The following is a 20,949-nucleotide window of genomic DNA, read 5'->3' on the forward strand; positions in this document are numbered from 1 at the left end:
CGTCGCTTGGTGTTTGGCGCCCTCATATCAAGACACGAATGTTCATAACGCCAAAGTTCATTATTGGTATCTGAAGATAAAAGAGTTCTAAACCTTGAAAGTACGACTAGTTAGAAACATAATGAGCGACATATTCAACTTCCATATGGTTTCCAATTCCATCCTTGGTGCTAGAGTTAGGGACGCCGGGCTATAATCTTGTTAGTCAACGTCTCTCTTCTTCGGGTTATTCAACTTACCCAATCTCCACCAACAGCAACATTGAAGATGACAAACATAGGACTATGGCACAGCCTCTTCCAAACCGTTGCATTGCCAATTTGAGCACCCGTAACACGATGAAAGACTGTTCCGTCAAGATACCAGGTAATAGACTGAAATCTTAAGTTGCTGCTTCGTCGATCAAACTGGACCCGCCAGACGTGATACTTGCTATCAGGGAGCGGAGTATTCGACGCAATACCGTTAGGCTCGTTGCAGATTCCACCAGGTGCTTGGTCACAGTGAACAGCACCGTAGCCAATCTTCTGCCCGTTGACATTCTCCATGATATCAACCTCTCCGCAAGTAGGCCACTCAACCCCATTTCGAATGGCATCACCAAGAAGCCAAAAAGCCGGCCAAATTCCTTGCTTACTCCTCGCCGAGTTACCCCCCAGACGCAAGCTGGCCTCAACTCTAGTGATCTTTCCAAGCTTGGGCGTAAGGGTATACGTGCTCTCAATGCGAGCAGACGTCCACTTTTTTGTCTTGCTCGAGAACTGGGGAATCAGCTGCAGCGTGTTCTTGCCAGACTGTCGGAGAACACTGGTGCTTTTCACGTAGGCTTGGATTTCATTGTTGTAGTTCTTTACGCGCTCGATGATGTTCCATGTGCTTGTGCTGGGGAATGTGTTGGCTTGGCCTGCGAAATCTTGCTGCCAGACCCGCGTGTAGCCGCTGTAGGCGGGCGGTTGTACTGCCGCTGCGACGGCGAATAGACACGTGAAGATGGTGAGGATCCAAGGAGAGAACATGGTGAGAATTTTAAAGATAAGGAGAAGATAAGGAAAGGAATGCTGCGGTGTTACCGCGTAAAAGGGAAAGAGAAGATAGTGCAAAGTGCACTTTAAGGAGAGTCGTTACGAAGATGGTGAGAGTGAAATACCGCGAACACCATCTTTTCCAGGGAAATCCCCTTGAATATATAGATTCCCCATCTCCTTTAAGCTTACGAATGCCATGTCGGTCTAGAATGCTAGACGCCGTTCTGATAACAATAGCTTGGTGCCTGGAACATGTCTAAGGCCGGTTTCAATCCTTAGATCCAACGTGGGCTAACCCGGAACAGTGAAGCTAAGCCAAACGCAGCGCATTTCTCAACGCCACCATCTTCAATAGTCTCGTTTCTTTGATTGAAATATTGGAATTTTGTGGAATTGTGGCTTAATGGCCCTGGGCTATTGTGGAATTAAGCTTTGGTCCCTGATTCCAGGGCAAAAAGAGGCTAATGGATCTGGCTAAGCGCTGCTGCGCATGCCAGGAACGCGCCACTCTATTGGGTTCATGGGAATGATTGAAGAACTGACCAGGAGTCTGGGCTTTGAGGGAGGGCTGAGAATGAGATTTCCCATAACCTTGAGATAACCTTGATTGTATTGGAAGAACCCTGAGTACGGGACACTCTAAGCTATACATCTTGTAAAGCATTCAAACGGATGTTGTGTAGCGTTTCTCTGTATTGACAAGAGTCATCGCCCCGAACACGCACATAGCATGACGTGCCCCCAACACATCCCTCAGGTGGTGGTCATTCTCGATAGATCCGTCAAAACTGTACTTCTGACAAGAGTGAAGAAGCCCTTCATGTGTATAAGATAACAAAAGACGCAGGCTACAGGAATCACTATTGGGATTGTGCCCCAAATCAAATTCACATTCGTCAGTATCCGCAGAATCACGATCCCGAGCAAGGTCCAAAAGCCAGGACCGACCATTTGTATATCTGAAAAGTCTTTCAGAGGGATATTTTCCACGTACGGACCAACTTCGTAACTCATCGCCATAAAACACAAGGAGAGGCTTGTGAAGAGGAGCATAGTGTCAAAGCCGAGAATTATCGAGGTAAAAACGTGGAGTACCGCACCAGTTCTGATTAAAACGTAGAAGGATACCGCGTTAGTGAGGATGGAAAGGACGAGGAACGCGACCAGCAAGCGCTCGAGACTTTCTGCTGATTTGTAGTCGATAACATGGTTGCTGATGGCTTTTTTGCATTGCTGTTCTAAAGTCTCATTCCAGGGTTCACAGTGCTTGAAGTTATCGATGTCTTGGAAAATAGCTTCTGTAAGGTTGAGCGATCCGGGGAGATGGCCCACGCAGGTCTTTTTCGCCGTCCCATTGATTCTGCATAGACCTTGAAGCTTGAATTAGCGACTGAACGTTGCAGATAGTATACCAGGGCTCAACCGAGCTCGTGATGCGTGGAATGGTAGGTTACCAGAAATTGCGAATTGGTACACGTCCGGTACGACATCTCTCATCGCGATCGCGCACTCTGGCCCCTAAACAAGGTCGATCGTTTCGTGTTTCCAGTTGACGAGGCTGTATTGCGGTGCTGTTGGCGAATCGCCTGCTGACAGAAAGCATACTTCAAATGCGAATATGACTAGCACCAGATGGTAAGCAGAGAGCGATGGAGAGAGAGAGAGAGATGAGGGAATGAAAGAACTGCCCTCACCTATATTCAAAGTCATAACTCCATAAATAGCTGCCATCGTAACGAATGCGAATAATAGACTGTGAATAAACCGTATGGCGCCGAATTTGGTTGGAAGAAGAAAGAGGAAATCGTTGCCTTGGGCGCAAGTTGTCAATAGATGACCCTGGAAGACAAGGAAAGAGGAAGTCACTGTGCACTTGCGACTGGTCAAAGCGAGTGGGGTGAGCTTAGGCGAGGCAAGAAAACTCAGGACCTTTATCCTAAGTGATGAAAAGACTTAGGTAACTTAGCCTAAGTTTAGGGGAATCTTTACTGGGTTTATTTTAGCATCCTCTTCTACAGCCTCATATTTTCTTATTTTCTGAGGGCTACAGGATACCGTCCTTATTGATTACCCCTGGTCTTACAACTGCCGATGCCAGTGTCAGGGGTTAAGCTTACGAGAGAAGCTTAACTCAAATCTGCCGACCTCCGTACAGGCGTTTCCAAAGATTATGAGCGTTACGTCCTGGTAGTAAAGTTGTAAGTGGCTTTAAGTATTCGTATACAACAAGCTATCCTTCTAATCTAATTCGCTAAATCATATTTTTGCTAGTCATAAATCCAACTCTCCGTAAGGATGAGCCACCTGCGACAGAGCAGGCCACTTGTACAGCTTATGCTCCGTATCTTGAGCAGCTTGCTGAAAGTACTGCATAACATCATTCCACAGACTATCCGCATTCTCCTGCTTGCTCAAATCAACGGGTTCCAAGTTATTGGCGATCTGGGAGATTTGGATTCCAGCTGCAGCAAGTCGCTTGAGAACATCATCGTGGTCGAACCTTTGCTCCATTGTTCCAGGAATCGAGACCTTCTTGAGTGTCTCGACAAATCTAGGTTCTTGGGCACTTGCGCGGCCGATACCAACACCATCAATGATCTGAAGAGAATCAACCATCGCCTTAATGCTCTTGAAGCCTCCGGTGGAAAAGATCTTCGTATCACGCTTCAAGACCTTGACGATCTCCTCAGCTTGAACAAGGAAGTAGTTCTCTCGCTTCTTGTTCTCTTCTCGCTCGTGGGCAAAGGCAAACTTCTCATAGTTTCCTCCAGAGAGCTCAATAAAATCAACCTCGGCGTTCTCGAGAGCGACGGCAAAGGCCTTGACATCCTCAATATCAATACCGCCAGGGGTGTACTCGACAGAGTTGGCCTTGATACCAACGATGAAGTTGGGGCTCACACGACGCTTGATCTCGGCGAAGACCTCGAGAACAATGCGCATTCGGTTCTCACGACTACCGCCGTACTCATCGGTTCGCTTGTTGGTGCGAGGGGAGAGGAACTGAGCCAAGAGATAGCCATGGGCACCGTGGAGCTCAATGCCGTCGAAACCAGCCTTGTCGAGAAACTCAGCGGCGTGAGCGAAACCGTTGATAATGTTGGCGATGTCCTCCTTGGTAGCAGGTCGAGGAGCAGCGAAACTCCTTCCAGACATGCCAGAGTTGACGAGCTGAACGTCTGAGGCACTAATGGGATGGGGGTTCACCCAGTCCTCGACCTGACGACCAGCATGAGAGACCTGAGCGACCAAAAGACTGCCGTTCTTCTTCGCCTCGGTAGCCATCTCCTTGAAGCCGTCAAAGCGACGACCCTCGAAGGGCTCATCGGCAGGGATAATGAGGTTGCCGGGGGCTTCCAGGTTAATGCCGTCGATGATAACGTTGCTGGTTAGGATGGTTCCCCAGCCACCAGCACCCCAGTTTCTGTAGAGGGTGATGAGCTCTGGTGTAGGGTATCCTCTGGCAGAGACATCCTTGGGGTCCCATGTGGCGAGCTTCTCAGACATGGCTGCCTTGAGAAAGCGGTTGGGTGCTCGTCGCTTAGCGAAAACATAGTCGAGAGGCTGTAGTAGAGGCGCAGGGTCAACGACCTCGTTTCCGTATCTTGCAGGTGCCATTTTGAAGTATTAATTATAAGGATCGTAAATAATTGCTAAGTTTCTTGAGAAGGCAGAAGTAGGGCGATATCACTATTTTAGACCTGGCGCAGCGACTCTTTATATAAACTCTATAAAATTCTATGCAAAGCTCGCACCATAACAAAAAGAACAGACCACTCCGCAAGATCGTGACAAGGTTACAGCGAAAAGTCCGCTAGTGGAGTTGGCGACGGGGCCTTTGCCTCGGTACATGAATCGTTTAGTCCTAATCCGACGGCCGAGTTACTCAGCGGAGTATATGAGCCGTGCCCATCGAATATTTTGTGACGTTGCCGATAACGTTATGCCGTATTTATAAGCTAGCGTTAGAACAAAGCTTGTTGCTTTCAAAGGTTGTTGGTTGGTGTTCAAGCTTTTATTGGCCACATTCAGAGCAACGTGGATCAGTTGTTGGTGATGTTGGTCAATTATATGCACGTTTGATGTTCCGAAACCTCGAAGCGTTTCGCTTTGAAATTGTCACAATCTTCTTATTAATTCTCGTCAAGGTTTCGTATCAAGTTCTTTACGAGGTTCTATACGTCGGGGCAATTGTTGCACCGAACAGGCACGGTCCCACAAGCATTGATGCACTGGCAAAGATTGCCGCTGTATCCACTTCACCGCCAAGGATTAAGTTTGAGGCGACAGATCATCTACCATGCATGAAACAGAATGGAATAGCAATGCGATGCCCTCGGGGAGTAGGAAAACATCAAGCCTTTTGATATTGATGTGGACAAGAGACTGCAGATAGAAGAGATGAACCCAGCTAGAGGGGATCCGGAGAATAGATCTTTGTTTAGCTACTACTGTATGTCTGAAGACAAGAGCGCCTCTACTAATGCGTGAAGCGAGGATCTAAGCGGTAGGGAAATCCTCTTGGAAGATACCCTTCAGAATAGTCTTGACAGCAATACGGCGGTTCTCCTTCTCTTTTCCGATATCCAAGTCATCCTCATCATCAACGGTGGGATGGGCGTGGTGATAGGCAAGATACAATAGACCTACGGGTTGCGCAGCCCAGACCTTTTGATACAGGGTATCAGAACAAAGTCAGCAAAAGTATCCTAAACTTGGCAAAGACAACCCAAGCTCGGCAAATATATCCTAAACTTATACTAAGTTAACCTAAATCTTTTTGCCATTTAGGATCAAGGTCCTGAAATTTAACCCCCCCCCCCCGTAGGGTGTTGGAGAATCATTGCCGTAAGGAAAAAAGCGCTATAGGAGTAACGTAAATACCAATCAACTGCCCCAAACCCTTTACTCAATTGGGCCAAGATAGATGAAAGCTATCATCGTTTGCTTTATTATCATTTAGAATCTTCGTAGCCTAGGCTTAGTTTGCCTCCCCAAGGCTCTCGGTCATCTGGTGATTACAAGTTCGTGACTGAAACATCGTCTGTTATAGTAAGTGTCGGAAAATTGGCCATAATTGTTTTCAAAACCTTTGAGTGTTCTTATGAAGGTATTTTATACTAAGTTCGACAGTAATTTCCGCCGCCTGACAAAAGCTCGTGCCTTGTGCACCAAGCAGAGCTTGAAGCTGCATCATATAGAGTCTTATATACAGGCGTGTGTCCCAGCCTTACTCACCAATGCACCTCGATCTTCTCGCCGACGATCTTTGCATTAAACCACTCAACAATCTCAATCTTGTCCCGAACAATCGTTGCGCCCCGAAGGACATCACTTCGAATGAAAGCCTCGGCCGCCCACCAAAGTCCAGCAGACGCAAGATTCCGCGCAATACATTGCCGCGAGCCAGCTCCGAAGTAGAAGCTGTCGCGCAGCATCTCCTGAGACGGATTTAACCATCGCTCTGGCATGAACTGACGCGGGCTTGGAAAGACTTCAGGGTTATGGTGCAGCATGAAAGCGCCGGCGCCGACGCTGGTACCAGCTGGAATTTTAGGTAGGCCGGGAACCTGCATTCCACCAGGAGGGACAATACGAGGGAAACGGGTTGGGTTAGCCATGGACAGGCGTAGACTTTCTTTGACGACACCTGTGAGGTAAGGCAGGGATTGGGCGTCAAGTTCAGTATTTTCGATGACTTCCTTGTAAACGCGATCGTATCTTGAAGCAGGGTTAACACTCCTCTGAAAGGTAACGGGGCATATGACTTACTTCTCGGGATGCTGAGCCAAGTTCCAGCACAGAATCGCCATTGTCGTCCCAGCAGCGTCGGTACCAGCAAACATGACATCAACAACTTGAGCTATAGCCTCCTCGCGCGAGATACCAGCAGCCAGCAATCGACCTTGGAATGTTTCTGGTTCCATGTCCTTTTCTTCCACGGCGCTTCTATCAACCACCCGAGTAGCATACTCTTGTATCATATCAGTACTCTGGGCGACGAGCAGCTTCTTCTTGTCAAGCTTCGCAGACCACTCGTCCACAAAGTCATAGAACCACCCTGGTAGGTAAAAGAAGCGACCACCAGCGACGAAGTTATTAATGAACTCGGTGACACGGAGGCGACCATTACTGATACCGTTAAAGCATTCACCAAATAGATACACGGTCACTGTATCCAAAGCGAGAGCGCGTGACAGGTTGAGGACATCTACTGGGGCACCGTTTGCTTCAATCTTCCTGCGTTGCATCTCAGCCACAAAAGAATCGAGAACTTTGTCGACGTCCGGTTTGCCTTTTGCGATTCGTTGATGGGCGAACATGGGTGCAACGGCTTTCGCCCTCGGTGCCCGATGAGCCGGGTTTAAAGCCGAGAAGATGGTCTCAAAGCCATTGACGTCGTAATTACGGTAGATAGGACTTTTCATGTAGCCGCCGTTCTTGATGTAGATGAGGTTGAGAGCCGCGCCATCGGATACGTCGACTTCATTGGGGGCGATTCTCACAACCGGGCCATATTTCTTGTGAAGCCTGTCGATGACGCGGCATTCAACTCCTGTCCAGGTGAGCCACCAGAGCCAGATTGGGGTGAAGCGGGCGACGAGAGGGCCTGGGATGTGACTGAGGGGATCATTGTACAGTCGCCAGAGAAAGGCAGTCAGAAGCGCCACAGTGATAGCCGCGCTGACGTGTAGGGGGCTTGCGAGGCCTTGGATATAATTAGAAGTATCGACAGCCATGATGTTTGAAAGGTAAGAGAGATTTGCAGGCGGAAAGGAAACGTCAGGTCGAGCCCGAAGTGAAATGAAACAAAGGGTGAAGTCAGCTAATAATGACTGTAAGGCAGAGTTGAGGCTTGAAGCGGGGTGCGTTGGTGACGCCCGGCTTTGGTCTGTATGACCTAGAGGAGTGTCATTCAATGTACCTACAGGCATGTCCAACGTTGTTACTCGGTCCAATAAGTGTGCCTGACACTTTGTGCTGCACCTCAGTAATGCGGATGGCTTGCCTTGGGGAGCAACAAAACACCAGACCTTGTTTCAGGGTGTCGAAATAAACTCAGCAAATATATCCTAAATTAAGTAACGATATCCTAAACTTGTGCTAGTTTGCCTCAGTCTTTTTGTTATTCAGGATCAAGGCCCTGAATCTTCTTTCCTCCCCTGGGTAGGCTTGAAAAGGGTGAAAGTCCTCAGCCTGATTCTATACATCTATCGAAGTAGAGTAACACACCACGGATATGCAAGTGCACACCGGTCATCCACCACCCGACCAATAACATCCAGCCTTACACTGCAACACAATATGCAACACAATATGCAGTCGTACGTAAACGTCCCATACGGGACATGTGCGCCCGTAAGCCTGTCGCCAACTTACGAGTGCCCTCCGGTGTAGGTATTACTTGGCAGGTGCCTGTAATACAGGCACCCGGCCCTACTGCGACGACACCTGTATACCTGAGGCTCACTGTAGCCATGCTCTAAGCATTCAATTCCCCTCCCCAATATCCACAATCTCTACATCTACATCCCATCATCGCTTTCATTTTAGCCGCTTCTCACGTTGCAACAGAATTACAATCTGCCTTGCATGCATCCACACACAATCCGACACTATGAGTTTTGGTTTCTCTGTGGGTGATATGCTTCACCTGATTGAGCTGGCCCAGAAGACTCGGAGATCGTTCATTGATGCGCCAGCTCAATTCAGACAAATATCCGAAGAGTATCACAGCTGTCGGACTGTATCCGTGGAGAGTATTCGACTGACACAGAAATCAGAGTTAGAACGCTCTCAAATGTATTGCGCGACCTTGAAGACGTTATTCCTGAGCGAGCGCTGCCAGAGGCTCTCTCCGAGTCCCTTGGTGACCATGTCGATGTTTGTACCCGCTTACTGGAGGAGATACAAGCAGTGTTACTCAAGTACCACTCTCTAGACGGTAAGAATGGTAAAACAAGAAAAACATGGAGGAGAATTCGCTGGGAACCAGATGACATTAAAGATATGCGACAGCGATTAACCTCCAATATTGTCCTGTTAAGCACCATCAACGATACTTTAAATGGGTACGTGGCTCATCTCACCCCAGAAAGAGGCAAACTGACATATCCGCAGCCACTCGCTTGTCAAGGTACAGGAGGGCATTGATCGGCTTCACGACTTCAACGAAGACCAAGAGTTCACTACGATCACGTCATGGCTCTCATCGCTACAAAATGCAGCACAGCATAACGATGTATTGACCAGACGCCACTCAGGCACTGGGAAATGGTTCCTCACCTCTCAGCAATATGTTCATTGGCGAGAGTCAACTCGCGGCACGCTATTCTGCCCTGGTCTTCCAGGTGGAGGCAAGACCGTCATTGCTGCATCTGTTATTGACGACTTACTGCATAGGTTTGAGCCAGAGGACAGAGTTGGTGTCGCGTTCATATACTGCAGTTACAAGCGACAGCATGAACAGAGCGTCCAGGATTGTATGGCCAGTCTGCTCAAACAGCTTGTTCAGCAACTACCCAAGATGCCCCCGACTATACGCAGTTTGTATCGCCGGCATAAGAACAACCAGACGAGACCATCTTTAGATGAGATTGTTCAGGCACTTCAAGCTGTTATTGACTCTCGTGAACAGGTCTACATGGTGGTAGATGCTCTAGACGAGTACTCCAAGACGGCTGGTGACTTGACGAACTTCTTGAACGGAATCTTCCAACTACAATCAGGGCGCAATATTAATATCCTGGCGACATCGCGGCCGAATATTGCTGGTGTCAGGCGTTACTTGAATAACGGCATGGAACTGGAGATCAGTGCTCGGGAGGAAGACGTGCGTCAGGTGCTGGAGAACGCAATGCCCGGGATGCCGAGCTGCATCTCGAGCAAGCCGGCTCTCCAGAAGCAGGTTGTTGAAGGGATTGCCAAAGCTGTCGATGGAATGTAAGTTTGCAGCCTACGGTCCCTTGGCCAACCTTCCATGCTTACCAGCCAGGTTTCTGCTCGCACGACTTCATCTTGACTCGCTGCGTGATAAGCTGCGACGAAAGGAAGTCCTCAGAGCACTTGAGAATCTTCCCACTGGAGAAGAGGCTCTCAACATTGCATACACAGAAGCCATTGACCGCATCGACTCGCAGCGACCGGGCTGTCGTGACCTGGCCAAGTCGGTCCTCACGTGGATCAGCATTGCTCGCAGACCTCTGACCACATCGGAACTCAGACATGCGCTGGCAATTGAGCCTGACGAGACAGAACTTGACGAGTGCAATCTCCCCGAGCTTGAAGACATGCTGTCTTTTTGCGAAGGACTTGTCGTTGCCGATGAGAAAAGTAACATCATCAGCCTCGTGCACTATACAACCCAAGAATACCTTGACCAAGTCAGACATAAGTGGCTTCCTAACTCCCACAAAGAGGTTGCCCTTAACTCTCTTGCGTACCTGTCGTATGATGACTTTGCCGCGGGTGCCTGCGAGAGTGACAGTGCTTTCGAGCATCGCTTGCATAAGCATGTACTACTCGACTACTGTGCTAAGAACTGGGGCGACCATGTGCGTGATGCCATCGACGAGGAAGTCAATGAGGCAGCCCTTGAGTTTCTTGAAGACGATCGGAGAATCGCTAGTGCGGTACAGGTGCGAATGGTGGCGGGTTACCATTTCCAAGGCTACAGTGCCAAGGTGCCTGTAAAAATTGGTGCCGTTCACATCGCTGCGCAATTTGGGCTTACCAAGATTGTGTCTCAATTACTTGACGACGACGCAGAGGCAGATGTCAAGGATGACTTTGGCAGAACACCACTGCCTTACGCTGCCGAATATGGCCACAAAGATACCGTAGAACTGCTAATGAAGCACACAGACACGGATACAGACTTTGCGGATGAGCAAGGTCGTACACCCTTATCGTGGGCTGCAGGGCGCGGACATGTCGATGTACTCAAGGTCCTTCTCAATTGCCCAGCTGTCAGTGCCAACTCAAAAGACTCTCACTCTCAATCGCCGCTCTCATGGGCTGCACGGATGGGTGCTGCAAGTGCAGTGAGATATCTAATTACGAGAAATGAGGTAGACAAAGAGTCACGCGACAGAAGCGGGCAGACTCCGTTATCCTGGGCCGCTTACAACGGGCACCTGGAGATCACAATGATGCTGGCTGAGTCACCTGGAGTTGACATCGACTCAAAGGATGACTTTAGTCAAACGCCGCTCTCATGGGCAGCTCACAACGGTCATATCGGCGTTGTTGCTTATTTATTGAGTACTTCTCGCGTCAGTGCCGATACACCAGACGCAGATAATCGCACACCGCTATCGTGGGCGGCACACAATGGCCACGCCTCTGTAGTCAGACTGCTGGCGTCACGATCGGACGTCAATGCCGACAAGAAAGACAACAGCGGACAAAGTCCGCTTTCATGGGCGGCGCGTGAGGGTCACATAGATGTGGTCGAGTTTCTCACGACTCTCGACGACGTCCAAATCCATGCTGCAGATCGACGTGGAAATACAGCGTTGAAGTGGGCGGCGTGGAATGGGTATGCGGACATTGTGCTGGCCTTGGAGGCGAAGAGACAACGCGGTAGTGCCGAAAGACGAATATCGCTACTGAAGACTGAGTTTGAGACTACGGCGGAGCATATAGAGGACATATCCGCGCCTCATGTTCAAAGGATAGTGTGAAGTCGCTGAGATGCGGTGTTGTTCAAATGATTGGGGTTTGTATATAGACACTGGCCCTTGGACCAATTTCGGGGAAACATGATATCACGATTTAACGACATAATGAGTGTGTATATAGAGAGTTGGGGAAATAGGATCTTTGAGGATTTTCCATCAATCCTGCGCGCCTCCATCGAGGTGTTTGATGTCCAACTCGTTCACGTCGGCACTCATGGCTTTACCATCGTACACAAACTCAGCCATGATCTTCCCAGTACCCGGGCCATTCTGTATTCCCCAGCAACTATGCCCTGACGCGATCCATAGTCTTTTGACTGATGTGCTGCCCAAAATGGGACCTGGAACATCGCCTTCGACATTGGGTAAGTAGCAAGCCTGTCGCGACAACACCTCACTGGTCCACAGCTCATCAGAAATGGCGCCTACATGTGAGAGAATATTATCGCACGTTTCTCCATCTGGTAGCACCTCCTCAGCCGTCTCTGGGATGTTGAAAGACGATATGTCATCGGTATCGCCTGCTGCCCAGACTGTGTTGTTGGGTCGGGTGAATATCTCGGCTGTGACATGCTTCGCGCGACGGACACCAGATGTCGCGAGGGATATTTCCGTGAAGAGCATGTAGCCTGATAGCGGGCGCGGTCGCGTAGGGCGCATTATGACTGAGTGTTGGCGAAGGCCGACAATTGGCGCCTCTGGGAGGAGACTTCGAGTCCACGGCCCAGCGCAAAGGACGACGTCTGTCGCTGGGACAGTGACGCTTGCGCTGTCGCCTTTTGGAACATAAGTCACTGACTTGGCAGCTCCGCTGACAGTATCGATGCTCGTCGCCCGGCCCAAGACAACATTGGCGCCTTTCTCAATCGCCAACTCTGCCATGGCCGTGGTGAACTCATATGGGATCACCTGCGCTGTGTTCTCCGGCGTGCCCGTGGACCGATAGCTATGCACATTCTCAACGTGCAGCCAGTCCAAGTCCGCTGGTACCGTCGGGATGACCATATTTCCTCTGGCGCCGGCATCCGAGGCCGAAGCTAACCCGGAGCGCGTCCGGCCCCGGGCGCCGAGTCTAGCGCTGTGGATCCGCCGATAGCCCCATTTCTCCTCTCCGCCGTGGTGGGCCGCGAGGTCGGCGTGGAGCTGGAAGCTGAGAGGGACGAGGCAACTGGGGTATGCTAGGTAGCAAGAGTCAGTACGAATCTGCCTTGCCATTCGGAGCTTTAAAAGTACTCACCCCACAGCGCTATGAGACCCCCGGCTTTGCCTGATGCAGCGGCTGCGATGCTTGATGCTTCGAGAATTGTAATTTGATCTCTTTGAGGATTGTAGGCTGGGTGCCGGGTTATGTAGTAGGCTGTACAGCACCCGATCACGCCGCCACTTACAGATCTTGTTAGCCGTTCGTCTTTTACGTACATACCGAGGGCGAGGAAAGACTACCGATGATGACAATGTTGCGAGGTTGATGATCTAAAGACATTTGCACCAAAATTGACTGTATTTGCTTCGCAACGGTTCATGTGAGAGCTGCAATAGTCGTGCAACAGCTTTAATACCAGGTAAATCAAGCATTCTCTACTCTCCTCTTCAGCCGCAATGAACAGTGACAGCGACAGTGAGATCCAACCTTGGCGAGAAACCCGTGAGTGTCACCACCTCCCAGCCATGTACTGCACATGTCCGAGAATGGTGATGCGCATCCAACCCTACAGGGCTGGCCCCCTCGCCTCCGGAGGGGTGCATTCATTGCGTAGGTACCCCAGGATCGCTGATCGTCCACTCTCGATTCATCCCTTGCGCCAAATATCAACAGTGGTGTGCCTTCTGGTCCCGCCTTGCAGTTATGGCACTCGGTCAGACCGAGAGGATGTCGCTGGCGATCGAGAAATGGCGAGACGGCTCTGGCGCATGTTGTTCTGAGACCGCCGTAAGCATGCCGGGTGGTCGACTTGCAGTGCGGGCGGAAGACCTGGGGATCGGCGATCTGGAGTTAGCTGAGGCTCTGCGCTGTTAAGTGTGCTAGGAAACGTGAACTCGGCCCGCCCGATGTCTACGTAGGGTCTTGAATACTTTTTGAAGGGCTTTTATGGTTAAGTATCATTGTTCACCGAGGTAGATCACGTCCAAGACTTGGTTTTAGATGATCGCAAAAACGAAAGCACAGAGTATCCAATAATTTGCACTCAGTGCTTTTCTCTTCCTAGAGAAACTTCGAATATTTTCCTGACCACTCTTACTGCTTAGCCTTGTACATCTCCTCGAGTGTAGTTCGGATGTGTACAAGGAGATCATCCACCTGTTCCTTGTTCCCAACTGTGATTCTCAAACATCCAGAACAGCCAATCTGCTTGCTACGATCTCGCACAAGAATAGGTCCTCGAGTAGCCAAAGAATCTTTGAGAGCCGTTGCCGTAGCATTGTCTGGAACACCACCCTGGTCCGCAGGTTTGTTAAGAAACTGGGCCAATACAAAGTTCGTGTGGAAGTCACCGAGAAATCTGCCAAAGCCTGGAATCTTGGGAAGCTCTTGAAGAAGTCGATCTCGCTGCTGAACCATCAAGGCTCGATTCTCTTCCATGACACAGAGTCCATCCGGGGATAGTGCAGCGCTAGCTAGAGCCACTGTTGGAGCAGACATGTTGTACGGTCCACGGACATTATTCATCAGACGAGCAATTTGAGGTTGAGAGTAGGATATACCTAGCCTGATTGCAGCGAGACCAAAAGCTTTGCTCATGGTATGTGCAACGATGAGATTGGGCCAAGTGTTCACCTCAGCGACGAAACTGGACTCTTTGGGCGCAAAGTCGATGTACGCCTCGTCAACGACCACAATGCCATTCCACGTCGGATGCTCCAGGACCTTGACGATATCAGATCGTTCGAGAAGGTTCCCAGATGGATTTCCCGGTGAGCAGATGAATACCACTTTGATAGTAGGATCTGCAGATAGAGCCTCATTGATGGCATCAGGCCTCAATGCAAAGCCGTTGTCAACATCAAGATTGACCTTCACGATACCCACATCGTTGACGTGAGCACTGACTTCGTACATGCCATAGGTTGGGGGACAAATGAGAATCTTGTCTTTGCCCGGGGTACAAAAGACGCGGATGATGATGTCGATGGACTCATCACCTCCAACAGTGAGGCAGACGTTCTGTACAGTCAGAGGTTTTGCGCCTTCAACTTGACGAAAGTCGCAAAACTTCTGCCTTAGCTGCATAGAATGACTTGTCTGATTGTTAGAATAATGGCTTGATTCTGGTGGTTGAGACTTACGCGTCGGGATAGCGATGCAACTGTAATCCTTTCGGGTCAACGTTTGGCTGCTCAATGACAGCACCCTTGTTTGCGCCCGTCGGGTTGCGAGCGGCGTATTCTCCATTATTTCCGTTGGGCTTTGAGCCATCTCTGCTGAAATCAATGCTCGGGCCAAATGCATTCTCATTTGCATCAAGAAGAGTGATGTCCGCGCCAGGCGGATAATCGCTACAAATATTTAGTACCTCTGAGTCAAATTAGATATCAGCGGGTCAAGTACCCTCTCTCACTGGTGTAGGGCTCCAAAGCGAGAATGTTGGGCCGCGCACACTTTGTGATGTCAAATGGGCTGTTTCTTCGCATCTTGGGAGTGAGTGGGTGACCTTTTCGGAATATGATGGGTAGCAAAAGTATGGAATCACTTGGGAGCGAAGGAACGGGTGGATGGTGACCCAAATCCTTAGGGGAGGGTCGCTAGGTATAGAGAATCAGGCTCTGGCTTCTTACCGCATATTGGCGCCGGGTTCGGCCTCTTCGAGAAGTGGCGTATTGGTGACATCCAGGTGATTGGCAATTTGTACAAGTTAGAAGTCGGGGCTGAAAGACGGTCGCAATCTATAGTGCTACTTGTATCTGCCTTGTACCAGATTCTTGGTGCGACGAGCTGAAAGGATCAGAGGCAGGCTGTATGCCCCGTGGTATCACAACTCAGAGCCTAAAGCTCTGTGCGACACTCCAAGCCTCAGGAGGCCAAGTAACCAGAGACCCTGGCTTAAAGTGACAGATATACTGGAAAATTTAAGGAAGTATCCCTTGATTCGTTGTTCTAGTCCCTCCGATTGAAGATGTCAAGTTTTGCTGCTCACCGATGCCAGGGAGGAGCCGCCATCTAGAACGCACGAGACACCGCTAGATTCGGTTGAGAACCTTGTCTTGTTTCCTCCGCAGAGCCTCACCTCTCCAACGCAGCCAATCGTAAAAGACCTTAGTTCCCTATGCTATACCTTGTTCTTTCATTCCAAGTCGTGGTCTACGTGTTTCTGGCTGCAGCCGGTGTGATAGAGACAATGTAATGCTGTGGCACATCTAACATAAATTGACCAATACCGTTGTTGGAGAACGGATCAGGCTCGGAATGTCTTGTATGACAAAGTGAGGGGGAGGGATGGTGTGCGACTATTCCATGCTGTGCTACCCCAGCTTTCACATACATCCCGGATAAATAAGGCACAATGCTGGTTGGCGATTTGAATAAGATGAGGTGGTCGTCCTGTACACCCTGTTGGCTTGCATTGGTCAGAGATTGTTCCATGCCGAACCAAGCCAGAACCTCGGGACCCCTTACTAAGGCACGTTGACAACGTTATATTAGTGACAAATACTTTGGTCTTATCTTTGTAGAGCACATCATGTGATTCATCACGTCACTGAGAATGATTCTCAGGCAAAGTAAAATTTGCTGAACAGCATGCGCGAAGAGTAACCATGCCTCAAGGTTTAATTGACAGCACGTGAGTAAGATAATTGATTAATGGACACAATCAGATATTATCCTAAATAAAGGCGAAATACCCTGCGATCGGAAACCGTTGATGGCAAGGCGAGGAAACGCCGCTTCCTCAGAGGTCATTGAGCATATACACCCAGGCAAGGCTCTTAATCGCGAGAATCATTTTATTATTTTATGGTCTTTTGTGTACTAAATGCCACATTCTGGAGGAATTCCATAAACTTAGATACTGACCAGTAACCTTTGGGCATGTAAACATGCCAAACCTTGATGCCACATCGCCTCCTCTAAGCTTAAGGTTGGGCTAACAAGCTTCAGACCAACACAAGGAAGAAGCTGCACAGCCCTAAATTCTTGATACGACTTAGCCCTATAAGGAAGTTTGAAGATTGAAATAACTTTCCCCAAGCTGTATTTATGAGGCCTACCGAGCCACCGTGCAGACAATTCAATTTAACTCCTCATCACACCTAACAACACCCCTGAATGTTTTGCCATGGGATCACGTATCCCGGCGAACCTGAGAGCCCTTGTAGCTCCTAAGAGCGGCATACGTTGGGTGACAAACTCCAGCTTTCAGCCCAAATCACCATCGAGCCTGGGCTCATCTCTCTGGCCCAGGACCGAATCGATTCGACTCTACGAGGCATTGAAGAAATATCAAGAAGTAGAACAAATGCTAGAAGAAAACCGGAAAGCCGCGGAGAAATTAAATGCAATGGGGATGAATCACTTGCTGGAGAGCATTGAACGCTCCATAACTATGACGAAATGGCTTCGAAAATCAGCTCAGGAAGACTGTAAGAGCCACCTATACTCTATTAAGAAACACTTACTTTCTTAGATGATAAACTTTCTTTACCTGTTTGCAAGCTACTGGAGTTGCGTCGATTGACTGGGGAGTATGCCTCGCGATGGTTTGGGACAAGGAGTGACAAGTGAGGACAGACTGTCCGACAAATGTGTCTTTTTTTCTGGTGATGACCTTTCCCACGCAGCGGTCAGTCATGTTGAATGGAAGGGAGCTTTGGGTTTTTCTATTCCACCGCACGACAAAGACTTCAGCAGACAACTGTGGTGGAGTTGAGGATGACTCTTAGATGTAATAAATTGTCTACTGTATCCTCAGGAGGCAAGAAAACACCCGACCTTAATATAGGGTATCCAGATGAGCTTAATAAAGAGTCTCCTTAACTTAGATTTAATTTGAGTAAGCATTTTCGGCGATTAGGGTCAAGAGCATGAGTTTTCTCTCCTCTCCTGGGTTATTTATAACTCTATGTTAGAGACTCAAAGCCTTTTATACTCTAACGAACCCTATGTGTAGCCCACCACATAACAGATCTCCTTCATTATAGAGGCTAGTCATTTCTTCGACATTGATCCCTCTTGGGAGTGGCCCAACCTAACATCGCTAGTATTGACTTCCCGACTCCTCAAGCCGGAAGAGGATTCCACCAAGATAGGCGCTCTGCTACAAACGGCGACAGCGGCAGCTCTTAGAATGCCACGGCTAGAAACAATGGATATCTGGAACGGACAAAAAGGATTGGCGGCGCTTTTCCAGTATCGCGTGAGCTGCGGTTCAAAGCAAGCCAGGATTCTTTGGAGGGGCACATGGAAATATCACATAACAACCTCTGTCCTTCAGGCTTGGGAAGCTTTCGGAGATCTGCATGCCACTTGAAGTCTCGATGTGGTCCAGGAACAGGTGGATAAAGCAGCCATCCGGTCACATGGCGATGCCTTGCACCACCTAATGCTCTCTGGCCAAGCCATTCGGTCTATCTCGTTACAGCAGATCCGGAGGGAACAAAAGTGTCTGGAGGGCGTGGAGATTGTGTCATGATTCTGGATACTACGTCAACAAAGACTACCTCCTAATGCATCTGAATTCATTTCTTCTCCTCGGGTGTCTTCAAGTGTGGTTGAATTAGACGAGTTCTTCACGGAGGATTATTTGCCAGTGGATGGAAGATCCACGCGTTTGAGAAGGAAACCCGAGCCTTTGGTGGATGCTGTCTTAACATTAGACCCATTTCCTTCTCTCCATGCCTTGTAACCACTTTTTGGATGCCAAAAAAAATTGATTATTGCGTTTCTGAATAAAGGAGAGAACTGTGTCGTGAATCGTGATGAGGAATAAGCGGGCCAAAGAAGGGGTTCGTCGAGGTAAGTGAAAGAATCAAGCTATTCTATTGCAGCATGAAATGATCTAAGCTCCTATATGCTTCCCAAATGTCTGTCCAACTTTGAGTACCGTCTCAATGTGCTGCAAACTCAACTTGTCCTCCTCAAATCTCGCAAGAGTCCTCGCTGTGTTTAGAGCATTGGATATCTCACGCCCATTAAGCTTATGATGTATCAAGTCCTCGGCTGCCCGACAACTCAACTCGTCACCACCGATCTCTGTCTCGTCGATGGGGACAGCTTCAAGGTTCTGTTTCCAGATCTGGCGGCGAACCTCTGCCTCAGGAGGACCGAATGAGAGCGACAGGTGGATGCGGGACTTCATCGCAGCATCTATGCTGCTGAGGCGGTTCGTTGTCAGAAAGACAATGCCTGAGAAATATTCGAGGTGTTTTAGAAATACGGCCACAAGTGCGGTACGAGTAGTGCTGCTGGAAGTCAAGTCTCGGCTCTCGAGGAAGACGTCGGCTTCGTCGAATAAGATGATCGCGTTCCAGGTAGTGGCGTACTGCAGAATCTGTTTAAGCCTGTACTCAAAGGCATATGCTCTTCATTTGCGAGAGATCAGCAAATAAGCCCCCTTTCAGTTCTCGAAAGAGTACTGCTCACCTATCATATCTGTTTAGCTCGCTCATACTTGTGGACAAAAGAGCTTTCTTAGACATCTCGGCTGCTGTTTCTGCAGAGAGTGTTTTACCGGAACCAGGAGTTCCATGCCTGGATTCCGAGTCAATACCAATCATCCTATAAATTCTCAGCAAAGACGTACAGAAGAACCACCAGTCCTTTACCCTTCTGTTCTGAAAGGCTCCTGACCCTCTCTGGATGTTTGTGTGACATGACAAGAGCTTTCAAGACCTGCTTTTGTTCCTGGTCAAGAATCAGTGATGACCATGCGTTCTCCTTCCATGTCACATCTCGCAAATTATCCACTAGATAGCGGCACCACTCCTTTCGGCCAGTTGAGTACCCCAGAGCATATGGCGGGCAGAGGAAAAGTTCCGGATCATCAACCTCTTCAATCATGGTAACGTGGCTATAGTTGTCTTCTTCGAATGTCTTGCGATCAAGTACAACACGTCCGGTTTCCTGTCCTCGTTAGTATTCCTCTGGAAGCTACATGAACACTTACGGTGAATGGCAGCCAGATAGGCGGATAGTCTGCCATATTTGGATCAAAGAAGTCGAGTGGAGGCTCTTTCAACCACTCTGCGATTCCATCATAGTCTTTAGTCAGTATCCCACGATTGGTGATGAACTTCTTGCCGCGTTCAAGAAGCTCGATTTCCAGGTCTGGGCCACGGTCACAGAACTTTCTAGGATAAACGGGAAGTCTTTTGATCTTGGCTGGATGGTCTGACGCAAAGTAATCGCTTTGGAAGATGTTCGTAGACCGTTGGGCTTCCCCAATCGCATCATCATTGGCGTCGCAATATTTCATATGTATCGTCACATATGGTCCTCGGTTTCGGCTTGTCCCATAACACACTTTTTCCACGCGTGATAACCAGGACTTTCCCAAGACATCGCTAACAACAAGGTCTCCAGGACGGTAGATTACCCATGCCTGCTTGAAAGTGATCATTTGTTTCTGGAGCATATGCTGGAGGGTGCGCCTCTCGGGACCCATTTCTTGTTCCATGAAACGGAAGAGTAAGTTGAGATGTTGCCGCATCCGAGGCGAGTCGGCCTCATCTCGGTAGGCTTCGAGAGGATCCCAGTAGTGCAGAAGGATCTGAAATGGACTCTCAAGCTTGAAAGAGCTCTTGAAGTCTGAGGCAACCGTTGGGTAAGAACCGATGACATCTTGGAATGATTTATGAATCAGTGGCGAGTTGATGCATACTGTAGTTGACTCGACTTCTCGCTTCTCTGAAAATCGTCTTCTGACAATCAAGGCGTACGGGCTGTCCTCGTCGTCTTCGGGATTCTTTGTTGGCTCAGAATCAGGAAGCTGTTCTTTGCATTGGTCTCTGCCATCTTTGTTCTTAGTATGGTGATAGACTTTGGACTCGCAAATGGATTCTTGGGAGGCTGGCTCAGTGCCATTCTCATGATTAGGGTGCAGTTGATCAGAAGTCATCTTGCGACAGTGAAGACTAAGAGAATTTCGTGAACCAAAACGTCGACGATATGATGGCGTGCAACCGAAGAACGTAGCAATTGGACTTTGTTGTAGTTCCATTTTCAATGAAGATAACGGGTCGAGATCTTATTCTGGTAACCAACTCGGTCAGCCTGCATGAATAGCGCAAGCACGTCAGATGAATTTCTG

At 49.0% G+C, this 20,949-nt stretch overlaps 7 protein-coding genes; 1 reads left to right on the forward strand and 6 right to left on the reverse strand.

The window, feature by feature from the left end:
* Positions 1 to 106: 106 nt before the first annotated feature.
* Positions 107 to 1,016, reverse strand: FFUJ_09437 (related to endo-1,3-beta-glucanase; the record flags this gene model as incomplete). XM_023568661.1 has 2 exons in its annotated part: positions 107 to 190; positions 240 to 1,016. 2 exons carry the CDS (start codon positions 1,014 to 1,016, stop codon positions 107 to 109), a joined length of 861 nt encoding a protein of 286 aa, XP_023435823.1.
* Positions 1,017 to 3,296: 2,280 nt separating this feature from the next.
* On the reverse strand, positions 3,297 to 4,643 carry FFUJ_09436 (related to NADH oxidase; the record flags this gene model as incomplete). Its single annotated transcript, XM_023568662.1, has 1 exon — positions 3,297 to 4,643. The coding sequence occupies one exon, from the start codon at positions 4,641 to 4,643 to the stop codon at positions 3,297 to 3,299; it is 1,347 nt and encodes a 448-aa protein (XP_023435824.1).
* A 1,616-nt stretch (positions 4,644 to 6,259) lies between these two features.
* FFUJ_09435 (related to benzoate 4-monooxygenase cytochrome P450) lies at positions 6,260 to 7,765 on the reverse strand (the record flags this gene model as incomplete). XM_023568664.1 has 2 exons in its annotated part: positions 6,260 to 6,746; positions 6,798 to 7,765. 2 exons carry the CDS (start codon positions 7,763 to 7,765, stop codon positions 6,260 to 6,262), a joined length of 1,455 nt encoding a protein of 484 aa, XP_023435825.1.
* An 878-nt stretch (positions 7,766 to 8,643) lies between these two features.
* FFUJ_09434 (related to ankyrin) lies at positions 8,644 to 11,710 on the forward strand (the record flags this gene model as incomplete). XM_023568665.1 has 4 exons in its annotated part: positions 8,644 to 8,753; positions 8,810 to 9,097; positions 9,147 to 9,968; positions 10,021 to 11,710. 4 exons carry the CDS (start codon positions 8,644 to 8,646, stop codon positions 11,708 to 11,710), a joined length of 2,910 nt encoding a protein of 969 aa, XP_023435826.1.
* Positions 11,711 to 11,863: 153 nt separating this feature from the next.
* FFUJ_09433 (uncharacterized protein) lies at positions 11,864 to 13,190 on the reverse strand (the record flags this gene model as incomplete). XM_023568666.1 has 3 exons in its annotated part: positions 11,864 to 12,885; positions 12,945 to 13,040; positions 13,127 to 13,190. 3 exons carry the CDS (start codon positions 13,188 to 13,190, stop codon positions 11,864 to 11,866), a joined length of 1,182 nt encoding a protein of 393 aa, XP_023435827.1.
* A 753-nt stretch (positions 13,191 to 13,943) lies between these two features.
* Positions 13,944 to 15,337, reverse strand: FFUJ_09432 (probable histidinol-phosphate transaminase; the record flags this gene model as incomplete). XM_023568667.1 has 3 exons in its annotated part: positions 13,944 to 14,967; positions 14,993 to 15,202; positions 15,255 to 15,337. 3 exons carry the CDS (start codon positions 15,335 to 15,337, stop codon positions 13,944 to 13,946), a joined length of 1,317 nt encoding a protein of 438 aa, XP_023435828.1.
* Positions 15,338 to 18,699: 3,362 nt separating this feature from the next.
* On the reverse strand, positions 18,700 to 20,757 carry FFUJ_09431 (related to TOB3 (member of AAA-ATPase family); the record flags this gene model as incomplete). XM_023568668.1 has 4 exons in its annotated part: positions 18,700 to 19,222; positions 19,284 to 19,391; positions 19,444 to 19,763; positions 19,807 to 20,757. The coding sequence occupies 4 exons, from the start codon at positions 20,755 to 20,757 to the stop codon at positions 18,700 to 18,702; spliced, it is 1,902 nt and encodes a 633-aa protein (XP_023435829.1).
* Positions 20,758 to 20,949: the final 192 nt, after the last annotated feature.

Source organism: Fusarium fujikuroi, chromosome FFUJ_chr09 (genome assembly GCF_900079805.1).
Source record: "Fusarium fujikuroi IMI 58289 draft genome, chromosome FFUJ_chr09".
Lineage (NCBI taxonomy): Eukaryota > Fungi > Ascomycota > Sordariomycetes > Hypocreales > Nectriaceae > Fusarium > Fusarium fujikuroi.